The following is a 21,161-nucleotide window of genomic DNA, read 5'->3' as shown; positions in this document are numbered from 1 at the left end:
AGTTACTTGTGTTATGCACAAAGTACATGTCCTAACCGACTTGCCAAAACTATAGTTTGATAACAAGAAATTTGTGGAGTGGTTGAAAAACAGGTTTTAATGACTCCAACCTACGTGTATGTAAACTTCTGACTTCAACTGTGATATTTCAGTTTATCTTTAATACATTTGCAAACTTTTCTAAAAGCCCGTTTTTGCTTTGTCATTATGGGGTATTATGTGTAGATTGATGAGGGGGAAAAAAGTATTTAATCAATTTTAGAATAAGGTTGTAACGTAATAAAATGTGGAAAAAGTAAAGGGGTCTGAATACTTTCCAAATGCACTCCTATTGTTTATACAGGGACCCAGGGCTCTATCTTTCACGTTTGCCAAATTCAATTCCCTTCCCTTCTAAAGCAAATCCCTATTGGGATTTAGTAAGCTGTCAAGTAGCTCTCTCTGGCCCATTCCCAATGCTCATGTCTTAGATTTGAGAGGCAACTTGGTGTAGGAGACCAGGGATAGTGATGCTGCTGCAGTGAAATGTTCTCTCACCTTGTGTGTGTGTGTGTGTGTGTGTGTGTGTGTGTGTGTGTGTGTGTGTGTGTGTGTGTGTGAAGCACAGAGACAGACTGCCAATTTGTACAAGGCAAGCCTATCTCTTCATGCTGTTTGAAGTGTGCAGAGAAACGAATGCATGACAGGCTGCAACTCTGAAACAGTTACTTTACATGCACACGATAATAATGCAATATAAAGTGAGGCTGAGCAAATTGCCTCTCCCTCTGCCAAATCTAGAATTGAAAAGAGTCTCATTGCCAGGCGGGACACACAGCCTATATGACTTCCTCTTTGTCTCCCCCCGACAGCCAAGGTGGGGAAGACTTCCCTGATCATGTCCCTGGTCAGCGAGGAGTTCCCACAGGTGGTACGTAAAATAAGCTTCCTGGAACCTCTGTGTTTAGTAAATAGATTTAGTAAGAATGTCTATTCAGCCTAGGAAGCACTTTTCTCAGAGTGCTTTGAGTTGTATCGGGTAGATGGATAACTCCCCGTGGGAGATGCACATCTTGATGATCAGCAGTAGTACTAATAAACAGTTATACATGCATGTAGAATGTACGCTTGGAGTATCCCATTGGTGTCTTTTTATGATGGTCATCCTTGGTTGGTTCCTTGTAACAGGTGCCCTACCGGGCTGAAGAGATCACCATACCGGCAGACGTCACCCCAGAGAGAGTTCCTACACACATAGTAGACTACTCAGGTACTGTAACTAACAGTGTAGCTATATTTTTTTAATTTCACCTTTTATTTAACCAGGTAGGCAAGTTGAGAACAAGTTCTCATTTACAACTGCGACCTGGCCAAGATAAAGCAAAGCAGTTCGACACATACAACAACACAGTTACACATGGAGTAAAACAAACATACAGTAGAAAAATAAGTCTATATACAATGTGAGCAAATGAGGTGAGATAAGGGAGGTAAAGGCGATGGTGGCGAAGTAAATACAATATAGCAATTAAAACACTGGAATGGTAGATTTGACAGTAGATGAGTGTGCAAAGTAGCAAAATAAATACAGTAGGGGAAGAAGTAGTTGTTTGGGCTAATTATAGATGGGCTATGTACAGGTGCAGTGATCTGTGAGCTGCTGTGAGCCACGTATAATGTGTACCTTATCTCTGTTGTACTATGCAAACCATGGGTGTATGTTATTGTACATTCAAGCCATGTACACCGAACTACTACAATAATACTGTCCTGTAAATCACTAACTGCATGCTTTAACTCGCAGAGGCGGAACAAACAGATGAGCAGTTGTCTTCAGAGATATCGAAGGTAATATTAGAATCAATGTTCAGTATTGTAGAAAGATGTGTGTCGAGATTTGAGACTACTGCCGAGTCCAGATTGTAATGATTGTCGCTCCCTTTTACAGGCCAATGTGATTTGCATAGTGTACGCCGTCAACAACAAGAAGTCCATTGAGAAGGTGAGTTTAGCCATAGTACTTGAAGTACTGTATGCACATTATGTTATGATATCAGCCAGTTCACACTCATGTTTGCTTTTTTTGTAATGTTGTATCTTCACCATCTTGTTTTCCTTTAGGTGACCAGCCATTGGATTCCACTTATAAATGACAATACAGACAAGGACAGCAGGTGAGGGATACAGTCTAGGTTTAGTAGTGGTTCTTATGGGTGGTTCGTATGTAGCCCAGTTCCTGCATGAGCTTTGCAATGGTTACGCTATCGTCTTAATGACCTATAACATGAAGAGTATGGGGGTTGCAGTGTAGTAGTGGTATCCAATGTGGTGTGTTGCAATATTCAACCACTACCAGGTTTCACCCAGCTGGGTCACTGTAAAAGACACTCTACATGCAGTTACATGAATGTGTTTTCTCCTAAATACATGATATATGCATGGATGTTTTCCTAAAGTTTTGAAAGAGGAGATGGGCACGTGTCATAGACACAAGTCCATGCTTTTCACAATGAGTCATTTCAGCAAATTGACACATTTTCTCAGAAGAACAGCAGTCTAGAAGTACAAGTCATGATGAGCCTAGCTTCATGCATGCAGACCCACCACTTGATAATATTATTTCTAGGAAGTGCAATTGAGATCAGAACTGCATGTATTTTCCGAGGGAGACTTCACCAGAATACAAAACTCTCACACACTACAATTGCATGATTTGACGTCTGGATTGGGAAAACAGCCCTGAATGTACAGCTTTAAGACCTAATAAATAACTCTATTTCAAAGCAATCCAATCAACCATTTACAACCTTTCTCTCTGTCCCCCCCTCCCCCTATAGGGTTCCTGTCATCCTGGTCGGGAACAAGTCTGACCTGGTGGAACACAGCAGCATGGAGACCATCCTGCCCGTCATGAACCAGTACACTGAGATAGAGACATGTGTGGAGGTGAGACTGCCAGAGGGCTTCTGTACTGAGTCACCCACTGTGTTGTAGCACCGTGACTTCACTACCCCAGAGTAGTGATGCGTCGCCAAATATTGCATAGAGACTGCTGGGTAAAAGCCACTGACCTACAGTGGTTCGTCCTTTAAAGGTTGCAGCACACTGCTTGCATAGTGCCACAGAATTCTATGGCACGTTATTTACAGTGGGGAGAACAAGTACTTGATACACTGCCGATTTTGCAGGTTTTCCTACTTACAAAGCATGTAGAGGTCTGCAATTTTTTTTATCATAGGTACACTTCAACTGTGAGAGACGGAATCTAAAACAAAAATCCAGAAAATCACATTGTATGATTTTTAAGTTCATTTGTATTTTATTGCATGACATAAGTATTTGATCACCTACCAACCAGTAAGAATTCTGGCTCTCACAGATCTGTTAGTTTTTCTTTAAGAAGCCCTCCTGTTGTCTACTCATTACCTGTATTAATTGCACCTGTTTGAACTCGTTACCTGTATAAAAGACACCCGTCCACACACTCAATCAAACAGACTCCAACCTCTCCACAATGGCCAAGACCAGAGAGCTGTGTAAGGACATTAGGGATGAAATTGTAGACCTGCACAAGGCTGGGATGGGCTACAGGACAATAGGCAAGCAGCTTGGTGAGAAGGCAACAACTGTTGGCGCAATTATTAGAAAATGGAAGAAGTTCAAGATGACGGTCAATCACCCCCGGTCTGGTGCGCCATGCAAGTTCTCACCTCGTGGGGCATCAATGATCATGAGGAAGGTGAGGGATCACTCCAGAACTACACGGCAGGACCTGGTCAATGACCTGAAGAGAGCTGGGACCACAGTCGTAAAGATGACCATTAGTAACACACTACGCCGTCATGGATTAAAATCCTGCAGCACACGCAAGGTTCCCCTGCTCAAGCCAGCACATGTCCAGGCCCGTCTGAAGTTTGCCAACGACCATCTGGATGATCCAGAGGAGGAATGGGAGAAGGTCATGTGGTCTGATGAGACAAAAATAGAGCTTTTTGGTCTAAACTCCACCCGCCGTGTTTGGAGGAAGACGAAGGATGAGTTCTACCCCAAGAACACCATCCCAACCGTGAAGCATGGAGGTGGAAACATCATTCTTTGGGGATGCTTTTCTGCAAAGGGGACAGGACGACTGCACCGTATTGAGGGGAGGATGGATGGGGCCATGTATCGTGAGATCTTGGCCAACAACCTCCTTCCCTCAGTAAGAGCATTGAAGATGGGTCGTGGCTGGGTCTTCCAGCATGACAACGACCCGAAACACACAGCCAGGGCAACTAAGGAGTGGCTCCGTAAGAAGCATTTCAAGGTCCTGGAGTGGCCTAGCCAGTCTCCAGACCTGAACCCAATAGAACATCTTTGGAGGGAGCTGAAAGTCCGTATTGCCCATCGACAGCCCCGAAACCTGAAGGATCTGGAGAAGGTCTGATGTATCAAATACTTATGTCTTGCAATAAAATGCTAATTAATTACTTAAAAATCATACAATGTGATTTTCTAGATTTTTGTTTTAGATTCCGTCTCTCACAGTTGAAATGTAAAATGTAAAAATTACAGACCTCTACATGCTTTGCAAGTAGGGAAACCTGCAAAATCGGCAGTGTATCAAATACTTGTTCTCCCCACTGTAAGTGTCATCCACTGTCACCATTAATGCTAGTTAGTGCTAGTTTGACCACCAGAGGGCATCTTTAAGAAGTATTTGATAGCCTTCAATAGTGGCAGTACTAGAGAATTTCAAACCTGTTTTTGTAAGAACTTAGTATATTGGACTGATCTTAAGAAATGTTGCTTAATTAATTAGATTAATATTACGGTGTTTCTATTCCAAGAAAAACAAAAAACCCTCTAGGTTTCCGTTAAGATGGTACGGAAAATATGGCGCTATACAACGTGACTGTCGGGAGTAGGCACAGTACTGGGCTATTTAGCTAAAGAATCCCGTGTCGTGCAGGCACTTGGGAGACCCGGGGTTCAATTCTCAGACGGGGAGGAAGGAGTAGGCTGTTCATGTAAATAAGAATTTCTTCTTAATTGACTTGCCTAGTTAAAGGTTACACTAAGAGCATAACATTTCTACATCCTAATTGTAGTCTAACCAATACCCAAACGGAGATTCAGTGAAAATAAAATCTCATTGATTTATTAAGATCAGTCCCCATGCTTGTTTCAGAGCAGCACGAAATGGTGCTAAAATAGTTGTAGGCTATTGCTTCAAGTCCTATTGCTTCTAACTTCAATATGGTCTTTAAATAAATAAGACCTACACCACTTTTAACAGCACATTACTCAACACTAGTGAGACTCATGTCACCTACGGTAGACCTACAGTATATCGGAAAAATATGACGTGACTCTCCGCTAATAATTTTATATTGAGGATTGGAGGATTCTAAATTAAAGCCAAAATTGCCTCATGAGTAACGCATTTTGCTCTGTGATGCAGTGTCTTAGACAGCTGCTCCACCAACACAGAGAGGTGTTGGTAAAGGTATATTGTTCTGCTAACAGCCCATAATGGGCAATTATAATACTGTACATGGTGTCCAAGTCAGGATAACCAAAACATTTATTTATTAAAGACTATCAGAAAGAGTGTTGGTACTTATTTATTTTGATCCAAAGCCATGAATGAGTGAGTCACGAAAGTGAGTGATTGTAATCTGAATAAAGGCCAAAATAATATTTGTTAATGCCAAAACATTTATTTCTGTTTTTAGAGGGAGAGAAACGCTGGGCCAATTGTCCGCTTCCCTATGGGACTCCCAATCACAGTCAGATGTGATGCATAATAATACTTCTTGTTGTATTATTTGTTTTGTGTTTTCTGGTGGATTAAACTCAAGATGCAACCAATAACGGCCGGTTGTGATACAGCCAACCTAACTAAGAAATACATTTGATGATAGAATTCTCCCGCTATCCTCCTAGGCAAGTCTATTGTCCTGCTAATAGCCATAATGGCGCTGTTCAACGTGACCGTGTGTGTTTGAAAGAGTTTTTTCCAGTAATCAACCATTTGTTTACCTTCATTAGACAACTTTGTTCCAATATTTTTAGAATTCAGTGATATTTATTCCCATAGTAATTTGTTATGGATCCTAAACTAAATCAACATCAGCATTTTGAAAGAGTATTTTTATCATTATTTTGAAGATATAAGCCACCTGTCTTTGTTTATTTGGCTAAAGCAGAACAGCATAACGGTCCGGACGGCACTGCTGTGCCGGGGTGAGCAGTTAGTCAAATTCTGTTGTCAGAAGAGGAATGGAAATGTCAGGGTGAATCGACGACCTGATGAACCTGCCAGGTATATTGACTCTGCCTGTCGAAGGTGGAGTTCTAGAGCTCACAGGTGTGCCTGGCATGGATTGTGACTCCATCTCGTTCCTCGCCCTCTTCAACGCGTCCTTCTCCGCTTGACTCTCCGCCAATGCTGCCTTGCTCTGGTCCAATGCATCACCTGTTGCCCATAACTCTGCCCTCAGAGAATGATTATATTTCTGCTGGTCTCCCTTCAATGACTCAAAGCTTGAATCTGATCCAGATTGGCAGATTTGTACCGCGACTCCAACACACAAATGCTGCGTACACATTTTTAAAAATCTAGCAAAACAAACCTCTTTCTTGGCAACCATGCGTTTTTTCGGGGTGGCCCGTTGTCCAGCCTTTCCACTGATCTCCACGGATGGTTGTCGGCATTGTTGTATGCTCTGCAAAAACACATTCAGTGCTCATTTTTAAGTCCTCTCGTGGTTATGGTCCTAACCCTGGAACAGGTAGCACAATAGAAAGAAACTGTATTGATGAAAATGATGTCCATGTTGTCTTTTCTATTTGGTCATAATTATTATTATTATTATTATTTTTTAGATGAACAGCTCGTTTTTGAATGGTAACTGTGTTAAGGGTGGAGTTTGTGGTGGGCTGAGGAGTACTGGAAAGGTGTGACTTTCACACCTACAGTAGCTGAGCTATAAAGAGTCTGTTGTCCTGCTAATGAACTAGTGACCTGCAATGAACTAGTGATGTAGGATACTGTACTAAACCACAAATGACCTCTTAAGTCCTGCAGCATAATCACAAAACTCTTAGTGTAGCAACCACTGTACTCTGCCCATGTAAATTTACCAGCATTTACACTTTATGTACACTTATCATGCACACTTATCAGGTATACAGTACTTATCATGCACACTTATCAGGTATACAGTACTTATCATGCACACTTATCAGGTATACAGTACTTATCATGCACACTTATCAGGTATACAGTACTTATCATGCACACTTATCCAGTGGTGGAAAAAGTACCCAAGTGTCATACTTGAGTAAAAGTAAAGATACTTTAATAGAAAATGGCTCAAGTGAAAGTCACCCAGTAAAATACTACTTGAGTAAAAGTATTTGGTTTTAAATATACTTAATTATCAAAAGTAAAATTATAAATAATTTCTAATTCTTTATATTAAGCAAACCAGATGGCACCTTTTTCTTGTTTTCTTAATTTGCGGATAGGCAGGGGCACACTCCAACACTCAGGCATCATTTATTAACAAAGAATGTTTGTTTAGTGAGTCCGCCAGATCAGAGGCAGTCAAGATGATCAGAGATAAGTGCTTGAATTAGACCATTTTCCTGTCCTGCTAAGCATAGTATTTTTGGGTGTCAGGGAAAATGTATGGAGTGAAAATTATATGATTTTCTTTAGGAATGTAGTAAAGTAAAAGTAGTAAAAAAAAAGAACCCCAAAAACTACTTAAGTAGTACTTTAAATATTTTTACTTAAGTACTTCACTCCACGGCACTTATCACTCTAACAGAGGAGTGATACACCTCCAGATGTAGCACAGGGGCTGCATTGAAGATAAATCAATCAACTGTTTAAAGAGTAGCTTGAACAGTTCCAGTATCTATTAAAGATGTATAGCTGGGGTGGTGCTTATATTCTAGCAGTCCTTCAGCTATACAGCTTTTAGTGTGCTGCTATAAGAGCTTACAAATGGCGCATGTTGTAAACCTAAATCTGTAGGGTTTAAAGCTGGTCCCAGCTTGACATTCTCTATCTCTTTAGCTCTTACCGTCATCATGCAGGGTGACCGTGAGTTCATACAAATACTATTTACACTAAGACTATATGTTGTGCTTGTTTACTGTATATGCACTTAGGTTCTATAGCCTATGTTGTGCATTATTTATGAGTATGACCTTCACCTAGACACACTCCGTGCTATTTTTCTCATGGTGGGAATTCCATGGGTCAATCATGTGCTTGCGAGACGCACGGGGTCAGTTTGGTATTGGTTTCAGTCTAGACTCTTAATGGAGCTATTTCTGATGGATTTTCTATAGTCTGCTCAACATGCATTTTTCGAGGAAAATCCATTAGGCCTAATAGACAGGTTGCGTGTGTGTGTGGGTGTGCACGCTCCTTGTCCAATAGGTGTACTATGGATACGTTTGATAGTCAAGTCTGTTTCCTTGAATTGACAATCAAACTGATCCAATCAAGCCTAGAGTTTGACCCCTATGGCTCTCCTCCACCCAGCTAGCCATAGAGCCATGTCCACAGTTCAGCTTGGCTGCTAACTCCTCCATGTTTCACAGTCTAATTAGTATTGGCTTATCCCTCAGACCAATCCCGGCTGGTAGATCCTCCCAGGCTCCAACCAGCCAGGTCACCATGGAGACCGATATTGAACACTACTATACTCTACTGTAAACAACTCTCACTTTCCTGACCCATCTAGTGGAAAGCGAGCGAGAGGGAGGGAGTTTGCTGTGCACAGCTTTAAAGATGGAATCCGCATTAGGGGGAACAGCAGCGTTGTTTTTGTGGAGAAAACGGAGGGGAGGTGCGCTGTTTCACCATTTTAAGGATTCCAGCTTTTAAGTGCTTTCTGCACTGATGTGTATTTTAGTTCTGCACAGGAACTGCGTAGTTGTTTTTGATATGTTGTTAAATGTAAATATTATTTCAGGATGAATGAAAATCCATATTTTGTATGTTCTTCTTTCTGAATTTCTGTAATGTTATTTTTTTATATATTTTTTTTAAGTGTTCAGCAAAGAACCTGAAGAACATATCTGAGTTGTTTTACTACGCCCAAAAGGCTGTCCTGCACCCCACTGGCCCTTTATACTGTCCAGAGGAGAAACAGGTAAAGAGTGAAGAAGCCCTGTTGACAGAATGCTACAGAAATAAGAATTGTTCATAAAGTCTCACATTTACATTGAGGCCACCTGTGTCATTACACTGTTGATTGGACTTGATCCCCAGATGAAGCCTGCTTGCATCAAAGCGCTGACTCGCATCTTCAAGGTGTCAGACCTGGACAACGATGGGATTCTCAATGATAACGAGCTCAACTTCTTCCAGGTGAGTTTTCAACTCTCTGTGACTCTTGACTCCTACAGCAGCACAGCGCATGTTTTTACAGCACTAACAAGTTCACTAGCCCTTTTTTCATTCAGGTGAAGGGTTCAAATAGTTATTTCAGTGATTTCCTTGTCAGCTTTGGTGATATATATGTGTGTGTGTGTGTGTGTGTGTGTGTGTGTGTGTGTGTGTGTGTGTGTGTGTGTGTGTGTGTGTGTGTGTGTGTGTGCGCGCAGAGGACATGCTTCAATGCCCCACTGGTATCCCAGGCCCTGGAGGATGTGAAGAACGTTGTGAGGAAGAACGTGATCGACGGTGTGTGTGACAACGGCCTCACTCTCAAAGGTATGCTCTATTGACAAAGGGAGGGAGCGAAGACGATGAACTTCCTGTTGATCCAAAAGTGTGTCCTTTTCTGTTTCTTTGCCATCTCAGTCCTGCATTTCTTATAAAACTAGTTGCACCTTTCTGAAGCACCATGGTCGAGCATGTTTGAATAATGTCCCCGTGTTCCACCTTCCGAACACACACACTGTAGTTGACCTATACCATGGTGGTGGTCCTCAGGGTTCCTGTTCCTCCACACCCTCTTCATCCAGAGGGGGAGACATGAGACCACCTGGACGGTCCTCAGGAGGTTCGGCTACGATGACGACCTGGAACTCCACCAGGACTACCTGTTCCCACTCACGTGAGTGTGCTGCCTGTTTCTACACATCCACTACAACTTGTTCCTCCAGGGTGTACTGCCTGTTTCTACACGTCCCGCTACAACCTGTTCCTCTAGGGTGTACTGCCTGTTTCTACACGTCCCACTACAACCTGTTCCTCCAGGGTGTACTGCCTGTTTCTACACGTCCCACTACAACCTGTTCCTCCAGGGTGTACTGCCTGTTTCTACACGTCCCCTACAACCTGTTCCTCCAGGGTGTACTGCCTGTTTCTACACGTCCCGCTACAACCTTTTCCTCCAGGGTGTACTGCCTGTTTCTACACGTCCCGCTACAACCTGTTCCTCCAGGGTGTACTGCCTGTTTCTACACGTCCCCCTATAACCTGTTCCTCCAGGGTGTACTGCCTGTTTCTACACGTCCCACTACAACCTGTTCCTCCAGGGTGTACTGCCTGTTTCTACACATCCACTACAACCTGTTCCTCTAGGGTGTACTGCCTGTTTCTACACGTCCCACTATAACCTGTTCCTCCAGGGTGTACTGCCTGTTTCTACACGTCCCACTACAACCTGTTCCTCTAGGGTGTACTGCCTGTTTCTACACGTCCCCCTATAACCTGTTCCTCTAGGGTGTACTGCCTGTTTCTACACGTCCCACTATAACCTGTTCCTCCAGGGTGTACTGCCTGTTTCTACACGTCCCACTACAACCTGTTCCTCCAGGGTGTACTGCCTGTTTCTACACGTCCCACTATAACCTGTTCCTCCAGGGTGTACTGCCTGTTTCTACACGTCCCCCTATAACCTGTTCCTCCAGGGTGTACTGCCTGTTTCTACACGTCCCCCTATAACCTGTTCCTCTAGGGTGTACTGCCTGTTTCTACACGTCCCCCTATAACCTGTTCCTCCAGGGTGTACTGCCTGTTTCTACACGTCCCACTACAACCTGTTCCTCCAGGGTGTACTGCCTGTTTCTACACGTCCCACTACAACCTGTTCCTCCAGGGTGTACTGCCTGTTTCTACACATCCACTACAACCTGTTCCTCCAGGGTGTACTGCCTGTTTCTACACGTCCCACTACAACCTGTTCCTCCAGGGTGTACTGCCTGTTTCTACACGTCCCACTACAACCTGTTCCTCCAGGGTGTACTGCCTGTTTCTACACATCCACTATAACCTGTTCCTCTACGGTGTACTGCCTGTTTCTACACATCCACTACAACCTGTTCCTCTAGGGTGTACTGCCTGTTTCTACACATCCACTACAACCTGTTCCTCTACGGTGTACTGCCTGTTTCTACACCCATACCAACAAACTATGTCCCCTATTAGTCGTGATGGGGGGAGATCAATACAGTTTCATATCGGGATGTTGTTATTGATGAAATGTATCGTTTTGACAATATCGCAAAATATAATTTTTGAGCTAGTTGGCTGTACCTGCACCAAAACTCCAGTATTTTTACTTCATAGCTTGTTCTCCATCTTGTTTTTAAACAGGGAGCCAACATGTTTTCAGCACTTTTATTTCTATGACTGATCAAAGCAAATGTTCTTGTCCTTCTGCAGCAGACATATGGTGAGCAGTATGTTTGGAACATAATACCAATCGTATCAGCACCTAAGTATAGTGATAATATTGTATCGTGAGGTCCCTGGCAATTACCAGCCCTACCTATTAGTGTGTGTGTTTTACCTCTTCCCACAGGCACAGATACTGACCGTTCCGTGTGCGTAGTTCATCATGCTTTTATTGCCTTGGTCTTCCTCAGGGACAATCTGAGCCTCAGACTTCCAATAAGTAATAATAAATACCTATCAACATGCAGAAATACACTTTGGCTTGACCCAGTACAACAAACGATGTCTGTCTCCCTTCTATCAGATTGAGATGGGTCACTAAGCCCCAGTACAGTCAGGATTAACATCCATCCCCCTTCTGGCTCCGACCTCCGTTACCCACAAGTCTCTCTCTCTATCTCTCCCCCCTGCAGAGCGTCCTCAATGAGGACGCCATAATTGAATCTGTGTCCTTATTTATCTCATAATCTCTGCAGGATTCTCCATCTGACGGGTGTGTGTGTGTGTGTGTGTGTGTGTTCCCCACCTCTACTGTACCTCCAGGTTGAAAGTACCTCCAGACTGCACCACTGAGTTGAATCACAATGCCTACCTCTTCCTCCAGAGTGTCTTCGACAAACATGACAAGGTATTGACCTTGTCTGTGGTAAATGATACCATTGGATTTGGAGCCAACATTTCAGACTAACAAAAGTCAAACTGTTTCTAAACCCTGCTGGCATGGATGAACCATAAGTCGAGTGGTCAAGCTAGTGTGTGTCCTTATGCTCTAGATGCCAATGACCCGTGTGGTGTGTGTGTTTTTCAGGACCGGGACTGTGCCCTGTCCCCAGAGGAGCTGAAGGACCTGTTTGACGTGTTTCCCTACATGCCCTGGGGTCCCGACGTCAACAACACGGTGTGCACCAATGACGAAGGCTGGATCACCTACCAGGGCTACCTGTCCCAGTGGACGTAGGTTACCACCACACGCACAAACAGACCGATACAGACACACACACACCTTAACACGCACAGACCGACACACCTGAAAACACAGACAGACGGACACACCTGAAAACACAGACAGACGGACACACCTGAAAAGACAGACAGACGGACACACCTGAAAAGACAGACAGACGGACACACCTGAAAAGACAGACAGACGGACACACCTGAAAAGACAGACAGACGGACACACCAGAAAAGACAGACAGACGGACACACCTGAAAAGACAGACAGACGGACACACCTGAAAAGACAGACAGACGGACACACCAGAAAAGACAGACAGACGGACACACCTGAAAAGACAGACAGACGGACACACCTGAAAAGACAGACAGACGGACACACCTGAAAAGACAGACAGACGGACACACCTGAAAAGACAGACAGACGGACACACCTGAAAAGACAGACAGACGGACACACCTGAAAAGACAGACAGACGGACACACCTGAAAAGACAGACAGACGGACACACCTGAAAAGACAGACAGACGGACACACCTGAAAAGACAGACAGACGGACGGACACACCTGAAAAGACAGACAGACAGACGGACACACCTGAAAAGACAGACAGACAGACGGACACACCTGAAAAGACAGACAGACAGACGGACACACCTGAAAAGACAGACAGACAGACGGACACACCTGAAAAGACAGACAGACAGACGGACACACCTGAAAAGACAGACAGACGGACAGACAGATGGACAGACAGACGGACAGACAGACAGACAGACAGACAGACAGACAGACACACCTGAAAAGACAGACAGACGGACACACCTGAAAAGACAGACAGACAGACGGACACACACAGACGGACACACACAGACGGACACACACAGACAGACAGACCAGAAAAGACAGACAGACGGACACACCTGAAAAGACAGACGGACAGACGGACAGACGGACAGACGGACACACACAGACGGACACACAGACGGACACACACAGACGGACACACACAGACAGACAGACCAGAAAAGACAGACAGACAGACAGACGGACACAGACAGACAGACAGACAGACGGACACAGACAGACGGACACACACACACAGACAGACGGACACACACAGACAGACAGACAGACGGACACACACAGACAGACAGACCTGAAAACAGACACACACAGACAGACAGACCTGAAAACAGACACACACAGACAGACCTGAAAACAGACACACACAGACAGATCGACACGCACACAAATCAAATAAAATGTTATTGGTCTCATACACATAGTTAGCAGATGTTATTGCCAGTGTAGCAAAATGCTTGTGCTTCTAGTTCTGACAGTGCAGTAATATCGAACAATTCCACAACTAATACACACACATGAATATATGCATATAAATATATGGATGAGCGATGATCGAGCAGCACAGGCAAGATGCAATAGATTGTATAAAATACATTCTATACATATGAGATGAGTCATGCAAGATATGTAAACATTATTAAGTGGCATTATTAAACTGACTAGTGATCCAGGCTTTTTTATGGCGGTTTTGGAGCAGTGGCTTCTTCCTTGCTGAGCGGCCTTTCAGGTTATGTTTATATAAGACTCGTTTTACTGTGGATATAGATACTTTTGTACCCATTTCCTCCAGTATCTTCACAAGGTCCTTTGCTGCTGTTCTGGGATTGATTTGCACTTTTCACACCAAAGTACGTTCATCTCTAGGAGACAGAACGCGTCTCCTTCCTGAGCGGTATGACGGCTGTGTGGTCCAATAGTGTTTATACTTGCGTACTATTGTTTGTACAGATGAACATGGTACCTTCAGGCATTTGGAAATTGCTCCCAAGAATGAACCAGACTTGTGGAGGTCTACAAATTTTTTTTTTCTGAGGTCTTGGCTGATTTCTTTTGATTTTCCCATGTCAAGCAAAGAGGCACTGAGTTTGAAGGTAGGCCTTGGAATACATCCACAGGTAAACCTCCAATTGACTCAAATGATGTCAATTAGCCTATCAGAAGCTTCTAAAGCCATGACATTTCCTTGAATATTCCAAGCTGTTTAAAGGCACAGTCAACTTAGTGTATGTAAACTTCTGACCCACTGGAATTGTAATACAGTGAATTATAAGTGAGTCTGTAAACAATTGTTGGAAAAATGACTTGTGTCATGCACAAAGTAAATGTCCTAACCGACTTGCCAAAACTCTAGTTTGTTAAAGTGGCCAATGATTTCAAGTCTATGAAGTAGAGGTCGACCGATTAATCGGAATGGCCGATTTAATTAGGGCCGATTTCAAGTTTTCATAACACTCTGAAATCGGTATTTTTGGGCGCCGATGTGCCGATTTAATTATTATTATTTTTTAATAAAAATAAAAAAAGAAATAAAATATATACATTTTTTAAATTATATACCTTTTTATTTAACTAGGCAAGTCAGTTAAGAACACATTCTTATTTTCAATGACGGCCTAGGAATGGTGGGTTAACTGCCTCGTACAGGGGCAGAACGACAGATTTTCACCTTGTCAGCTCGGGGGATCCATTCTTGCAACCTTACAGTTAACTAGTCCAACGCAATAACGACCTGCCTCTCTCTTGTTGCACTCCACAAGGAGACTGCCTGTTACGTGAATGCAGTAAGCCAAGGTAATTTGCTAGCTAGCATTAAACTTATCTTATAAAAAAACAATCATAATTACTAGTTAACTACACATGGTTGATGATATTACAAGATATTATCTAGCATGTCCTGCGTTGCATATAATCTGGCTGAGCATACAAGTATCTAAGTATCTGACTGAGCGGTGGTAGGCAGAAGCAGGCGCGTAAACATTCATTCAAACAGCACTTTAGTGCGTTTTGCCAGCATCTCTTCGTTGTGCGTCAAGCATTGCGCTGTTTATGACTTCAAGCCTATCAACTCCCGAGATGAGGCTGGTGTAACCGAAGTGAAATGGCTAGCTAGTTAGCGCGCGCTAATAGTTTCGAACATCACTCGCTCTGAGCCTTCTAATCGTTGTTCCCCTTGCTCTGCATGGGTAACGCTGCTTCGAGGGTGGCTTTGTCGAGCCCAGGTAGGAGCGAGGAGAGGGACGGAAGCTATACTGTTACACTGGCAATACTAAAGTGCCTATAAGAACATCCAATAGTCAAAGGTTAATGAAATACAAATGGTATAAAGGGAAATAGTCCTATAATTCCTATAATAACTACAACCTAAAACTTCTTACCTGGGAATAGTGAAGACTCATGTTAAAAGGAACCACCAGCTTTCATATGTTCTCATGTTCTGAGCAAGGAACTGAAACTTTAGCTTTCTTACATGGCACATATTGCACTTTTACTTTCTTCTCCAACACTTTGTTTTTGCATTATTTAAACCAAATTGAACATGTTTCATTATTTATTTGAGGCTAAATTGATTTTATTGATGTATTATATTAAGTTAAAATAAGTGTTAATTCAGTATTGTTGTAATTGTCATTATTACAAATAAATCAAATAAAAACCGGCCAATTAATCGGTATCGGCTTTTTTGGTCCTCCAATAATCGGTATCGGCTCCGCCCGCAACTGCAAGGCTCTCCAGAGGGTAGTGAGATTTGCACAACGCATCACTGGGGCCAAACTATTTGCCCTCCGGGACACCTACACCACAGGAAGGCCAAAAAGATCATCAAGGCTACAACCACCCGAGCCACTGCCTGTTCACCCCGCTATCATCCAAAAGGCGAGGTCAAAACAGGTGCATCAAAGCGGGGACTGAGAGGCTGAACAACAGCTTCTATATCAAGGCCATTAGACTGTTAAACAGCCATCACTAACATTGAGTGGTTGCTGCTGTCGTGTCTTTGGCTATGCCGGATTAAGTGATATGACATGCTATTCTATAAAATAATTTCTCTGTAATTACTATTACCTGATTGAGCTAATCATGTAAAGGTAATTAACTAGAGTCGGGCACCACAAAATAATATTTATAGAGCGGTTATCTTCCGAATAAACTCTTAAAGACCTAGTAATATTTTACATCAATATCAGTCAATATTAATCGTCATCTTAATTCAGTCTCATCTGAAAGTTGTAAATTCTTGGTTATCTGCACGAACCCTGGCTAACTATTTGAATCAGCAATACATAATTGAGTTCCATTATTTACTTACTAAATACCTAACTAATCACACAGAATTACACATACACATAATTAAATCATAAATTGATTACAAATTACGTCATAAAGGAAAACGTCCCGAGCGAGCGGAACAGAAATGACCGCTTGTTGCACAAAGGAAAAGGTCTGGGTTTGAGTGAAAGAGCGGGAAGACTGAGGGACACAGGGAGACGCTGTGCTATCGTAAATACAGTACCTTATGCATTCTAAATTATCGTCCATTTGGAAAGGGAAATGCAATAAATATTTACTCTGAACTGCGCTTCGGTAGGTTGGTGGTAGATGGAAGGCCGTGTTGCCAAACCGAGTCCTTTGAAGAATGTCTCTGGTGGTCAATTGGATACGTTGTAGTAACGTCATTGGGTGATAGATGGGATACTCTGTTCCTTCCTAACCCTCGTTTGCATCTGCTATTGCTAACTTAACAGCTAGGAGGTATCACTTCTGTAGTGAATAAGAGTTAAAGTTCATACCATTCGCAACCAAAGCTCACGCTGATGTTGGCTTCGTTCTGTAGTTATTATCTGAACCATTCTGACGTAGGACCGTTGTCCTACATCCTCGGAACAGGAGGTTACATTGTCGTCAAGGGCTTATATAGGAAGGGAGATGAGGGCGTGTTTGAAAAGTTTTATAGCCCATGTCCCTTCACAGGGGCGGGCCACTGATTGAGCAGGGCCCTATCTTATGAAAACCCAAATCTCACATTTTAGAAGCTAAAATCACATTTCATCCCATCAAGAATAATTTCATATTCAAACATTTAATATAATATAATAATATATGGCATTTAGCTGACGCTTTTATCCAAAGCGACTTACAGTCATGTGTGCATACATTCTACGTATGGGTGGTCCCGGGAATCGAACCCACTACCCTGGCGTTACAAGCGCCATGCTCTACCAACTGAGCCACAGAAGGACCACAATTGAACAACAATTCCATGTGAATCCGATAACTCTGATGTGTAGACTTTCCACTGTAGAGTTTGTCATCATATCCATTGATGAGAATGTCTCAGATGACAACCGAAGTGACATCATATTCATTACCGGATTACCAGAATATTGTTAATTTCCCCCCACCTTCTGATGTTCCCCGAATCTCTTTTGTTAACCAAGGGTTTTGCAAATGTAACCTCAGTAGGGTACAGAGAGGAAAAAGGGGGAAAGAGAAATTTATGACTGTCATAAACCTACCCCCCCAGGCCAACGTCATGACACCGCTGACATACTGACTCATCTCTAGCCACTTTAATAAGAAATAAATGGATGTATTAAATGTATCACTAGCCACTTTAAACAGAGACTTTATATAATGTTTACATACCCTACATTACTCATCTAATATGTATATACTGTACTCTATACCATCTACTGCATCTTTACTATGCCGTTCGGCCATCGCTCATTATTATATGTTTTTGTGTACATATTCTTATTCATTCCTTTACACTTGTGTGTGTATAAGGTAGTTGATGTGAAATTGTTAGGTTAGATTACTTGTTAGATATTACTGCACGGTCAGAACTAGAAGCACGAGCATTTCGCTACACTCGCATTAACATCTGCTAACCATGTGTATGTGACAAATAAGATATGATTTGACACGAGAGATGTACTACTGTGTCAAATGCACAAAGTGTATCTAAACTATTGAAGTCTGAATGGACCCCCAAGACAGTGTTTCTTACAGTGTATGACAATTTCCATTCACTCCTCTGTGTTTCCCTGTGCCCAGGTTGACCACCTACCTGGATGTCCAGCGCTGCCTGGAGTACCTGGGTTACCTTGGTTACTCCATCATCTCTGAGCAGGAGTCCCAGGCAGTGGCCATCACAGGTGGGAGAACAGCCCGTTGTCATGGCAACTGAGACGCCCACTAGATTAGATATGAGCAGAGACCTACAGATATGGCCCTGAATGTGGGACAGTATATATATTACGGTGCAACCACTCTGTTATTACTGCGCCTGCGCAGGACTCTCGTTGTAGTTGAACCTGGCCTGAGTGCAATGGCAGCCACGTATTGTGGTAATACGGTCGAGTAAACGTTGTTCGACTGGAACCTTGTTGTATTTGAGTTAACCCTTACAGAAGATGACCTCTACCAAAGTTAGCGGTGACCTCTAGTCTACAGCCAACCTGGAAACATTGTGCGTTAGAACTTCTTGTTGTATTGACTTCTATCTAGAGAGGAGGGACGAAGTTCCACGTACTGAAACCACATTCTGCACAGGACTAAAGACATCCACAGCATATAAAGCATTCATTTATATACGTTCATTTGCTGTGGAAACTCAACAGTGTGTGTGTGTCCTCTCCGCTCTACAGTGACGAGGGACAAGAAGATTGACCTGCAGAAGAAGCAGACCCAGCGCAGTGTGTTCCGCTGTAACGTCTTCGGGGACAGCGGCAGTGGCAAGAGCGGCTTCCTGCAAGCCTTCCTCGGAAGAAACCTCACGGTCAGTGTCGACATTTTAATTCATTCCCTCAAAGACTAAGTTGTAAGTCGGTGGCAAGGAAAACTTCCCTGGATGGAAGAAACATTTGAACAACTCCACGCCACTCCAAATACTCCAGTCTACTGCCTGTTTAAAACCTTTTGGAATTCCTCTTGGTGTTGGTTAACTCCTGTGTGTTTTGAAGTCCCCCCCCCCCTCACTTTTTTTTTCTCTCAGCGTCAAAACACTGTTAGCGAAGAGCACATGTCCTACTATGCTATCAGCACAGCATATGTGTATGGTCAGGAGAAATACCTACTGGTGAGTCGTCTGTTTTGCCTTGCTCTTAATCGAATTATATGGTGTTTATTTGTCCACAGTTTTTCAGCCTAAACGTTGTGTGCAAGTGTGTGTCTGTGTGCGTGTTCCTTAACTTCTTCCGTTTGGTTTCCTCTCCCTCAGCTCCACGAGGTCTTCCCGGACTTTGACGTCCTCTCGGACACTGACCTGGCTTGTGACATTGTGTGTCTGGTGTACGACGCCAGCAACCCCCACTCCTTCGAGTACTGCGCCAGAGTCTTCAAGGTATGTGCCGTTCACAACCAATACCCTGTGTTGTCTATTTAGTAGTTCAAGATGGCTACCCAATACTATTCTAATCTACCACTGAATTCAAGTTTATGTTTCTAAAGCGGAAACCATCGTATTGCCAAATTGTTACCAATATGTGCTTCTCTGTAGCGTTTAGAACTTTTCATGGTCTTCAAAAAAGTATATTGCTGAATGGAAAACGACCAATGTCCAATAACAATGTCCCTCTTCCTTTTGCAGCAGTACTTCATGGACACCAAGACGCCGTGCATGATGATCGCTGCCAAGTCGGACCTACAGGAGGCCAAGCAGCTCTACGCCCTCACCCCTCTGGAGTTCTGTAGGAAGCACAAGATGCCCCCTCCGCAGGCCTTCACCTGCAACACGGCAGACGCACCCTGCAAAGACATCTACACCAAACTCACCACCATGGCCATGCACCCGTGAGTAGTGGGGGCACTCTGTTGTGTTAGGCTCCATGTTGAGCCTTATAAAATCCCTCGCTCAAACCCTAAAGCTCTACCTTAAACCCTCTCCACAATCCCTAAAAAAAATCCCTAAATCCTTTCAAATATTTTAAGACCCCATCTCATGCTGTAAAACCCATTGCCCCAAAACCCCACCTCAAGCTCCAAAACTACCCCTAAGCTGTTAAGTTCTACCTCATCCCTCACTTCCCAAATTGGTGCCACTTCACATTTGAAATATAGAGACTCTTGGGGTGAACAGTGTCCACTATCTTGGTTAGACATGGTGGTTAATATTTGCCATTAGCTGCTACTGTATGTTTACTGCCCTTCTCCCACTCCTCTCTCTGTCAGGCTGTTGTCCACACTGATCACCTCTCTGTCACAGTGGACTGGACTCATCTGAACTGTACTCCTCAGAACTGTAGCCAACACATGGGGGACAGCATCAATGTATCACATACTTAATCTAGTGCATTTTGATTTAATATATAGACCTCCAACTCTGTGGTGGCATAAGGACATTTAACAATGTTGAAAATGATCCAAAGTGGCTATTTGGAGATTACGAACCCCAACAGTGTGAGGTGAAGATTACAATGGATCAGACTTGTGGTCATGTTCTCCCGTTTGTTTAATTAGACAATTATCCTCCTCTCTTCCTGGGTGGGTGCTCTTGGTTTTTAACCCCATAATGGATAAGCTCTATGGACCAAAGAGCTCAAACCTTCTGGTGGCACCGGTCTTTGTTCTAACGCTCTCGTCTTCTTCTTTGTGCCTGTGTGTGTGTGTGTGTGTCTGTGTGTGGGTGGGTGCACCTCTGTCTCTCTCCTTAGTCACGCTCGGCTGCGCTGTATGTGTACCTGTAACAGGTGCACCTTCTGCCACCTGCAGAACTTCATCAACTCA

The 21,161-nt window shown here is 43.3% G+C and overlaps 1 protein-coding gene and 1 long non-coding RNA gene across 6 annotated transcripts in view; one reads left to right on the top strand and one right to left on the bottom strand.

Moving 5' to 3' along the window:
• Positions 1–21,161, top strand: part of LOC118380977 (mitochondrial Rho GTPase 1-A-like) — a 36,165-nt gene that overhangs the window by 9,131 nt on the left and 5,873 nt on the right. The window contains exons 2-19 of one of the 3 annotated variants that reach the window (XM_052490394.1): positions 852–910; positions 1,168–1,249; positions 1,784–1,827; positions 1,928–1,981; positions 2,101–2,153; positions 2,817–2,925; positions 9,036–9,137; positions 9,257–9,355; positions 9,592–9,700; positions 9,923–10,046; positions 12,155–12,239; positions 12,420–12,565; positions 18,492–18,592; positions 19,085–19,215; positions 19,432–19,515; positions 19,657–19,779; positions 20,026–20,228; positions 21,089–21,161. The exon at positions 21,089–21,161 is cut by the window's right edge and continues 50 nt beyond it. In XM_052490394.1, the coding sequence (XP_052346354.1) occupies positions 852–910; positions 1,168–1,249; positions 1,784–1,827; positions 1,928–1,981; positions 2,101–2,153; positions 2,817–2,925; positions 9,036–9,137; positions 9,257–9,355; positions 9,592–9,700; positions 9,923–10,046; positions 12,155–12,239; positions 12,420–12,565; positions 18,492–18,592; positions 19,085–19,215; positions 19,432–19,515; positions 19,657–19,779; positions 20,026–20,228; positions 21,089–21,161 (1,781 nt within the window). Of the gene's footprint in view, positions 1–851; positions 911–1,167; positions 1,250–1,783; positions 1,828–1,927; positions 1,982–2,100; positions 2,154–2,816; positions 2,926–9,035; positions 9,138–9,256; positions 9,356–9,591; positions 9,701–9,922; positions 10,047–12,154; positions 12,240–12,419; positions 12,566–18,491; positions 18,593–19,084; positions 19,216–19,431; positions 19,516–19,656; positions 19,780–20,025; positions 20,229–20,606; positions 21,038–21,088 lie in introns of those variants that run through there. The other 2 variants (XM_035767931.2, XM_052490395.1) reach the window with 2 other exon arrangements.
• Positions 10,150–12,124, bottom strand: LOC127914436 (uncharacterized). Of its 3 annotated transcripts, XR_008088371.1 has the most exons (4): positions 10,740–12,124; positions 10,599–10,692; positions 10,271–10,411; positions 10,150–10,224 (listed from the first exon to the last, which is right to left on the bottom strand). It is a non-coding gene; the product is annotated as an uncharacterized LOC127914436 (long non-coding RNA). The 3 variants fall into 3 exon arrangements; XR_008088369.1 differs by having other exon boundaries at positions 10,599–12,124; XR_008088370.1 differs by having other exon boundaries at positions 10,271–10,692.

The sequence above is a fragment of the Oncorhynchus keta genome, chromosome 32 (genome assembly GCF_023373465.1).
Source record: "Oncorhynchus keta strain PuntledgeMale-10-30-2019 chromosome 32, Oket_V2, whole genome shotgun sequence".
Taxonomy (NCBI): domain Eukaryota; kingdom Metazoa; phylum Chordata; class Actinopteri; order Salmoniformes; family Salmonidae; genus Oncorhynchus; species Oncorhynchus keta.
Note: the sequence above shows the minus strand (reverse complement) of the source record. Positions and strands in the feature narration are given on the sequence as shown.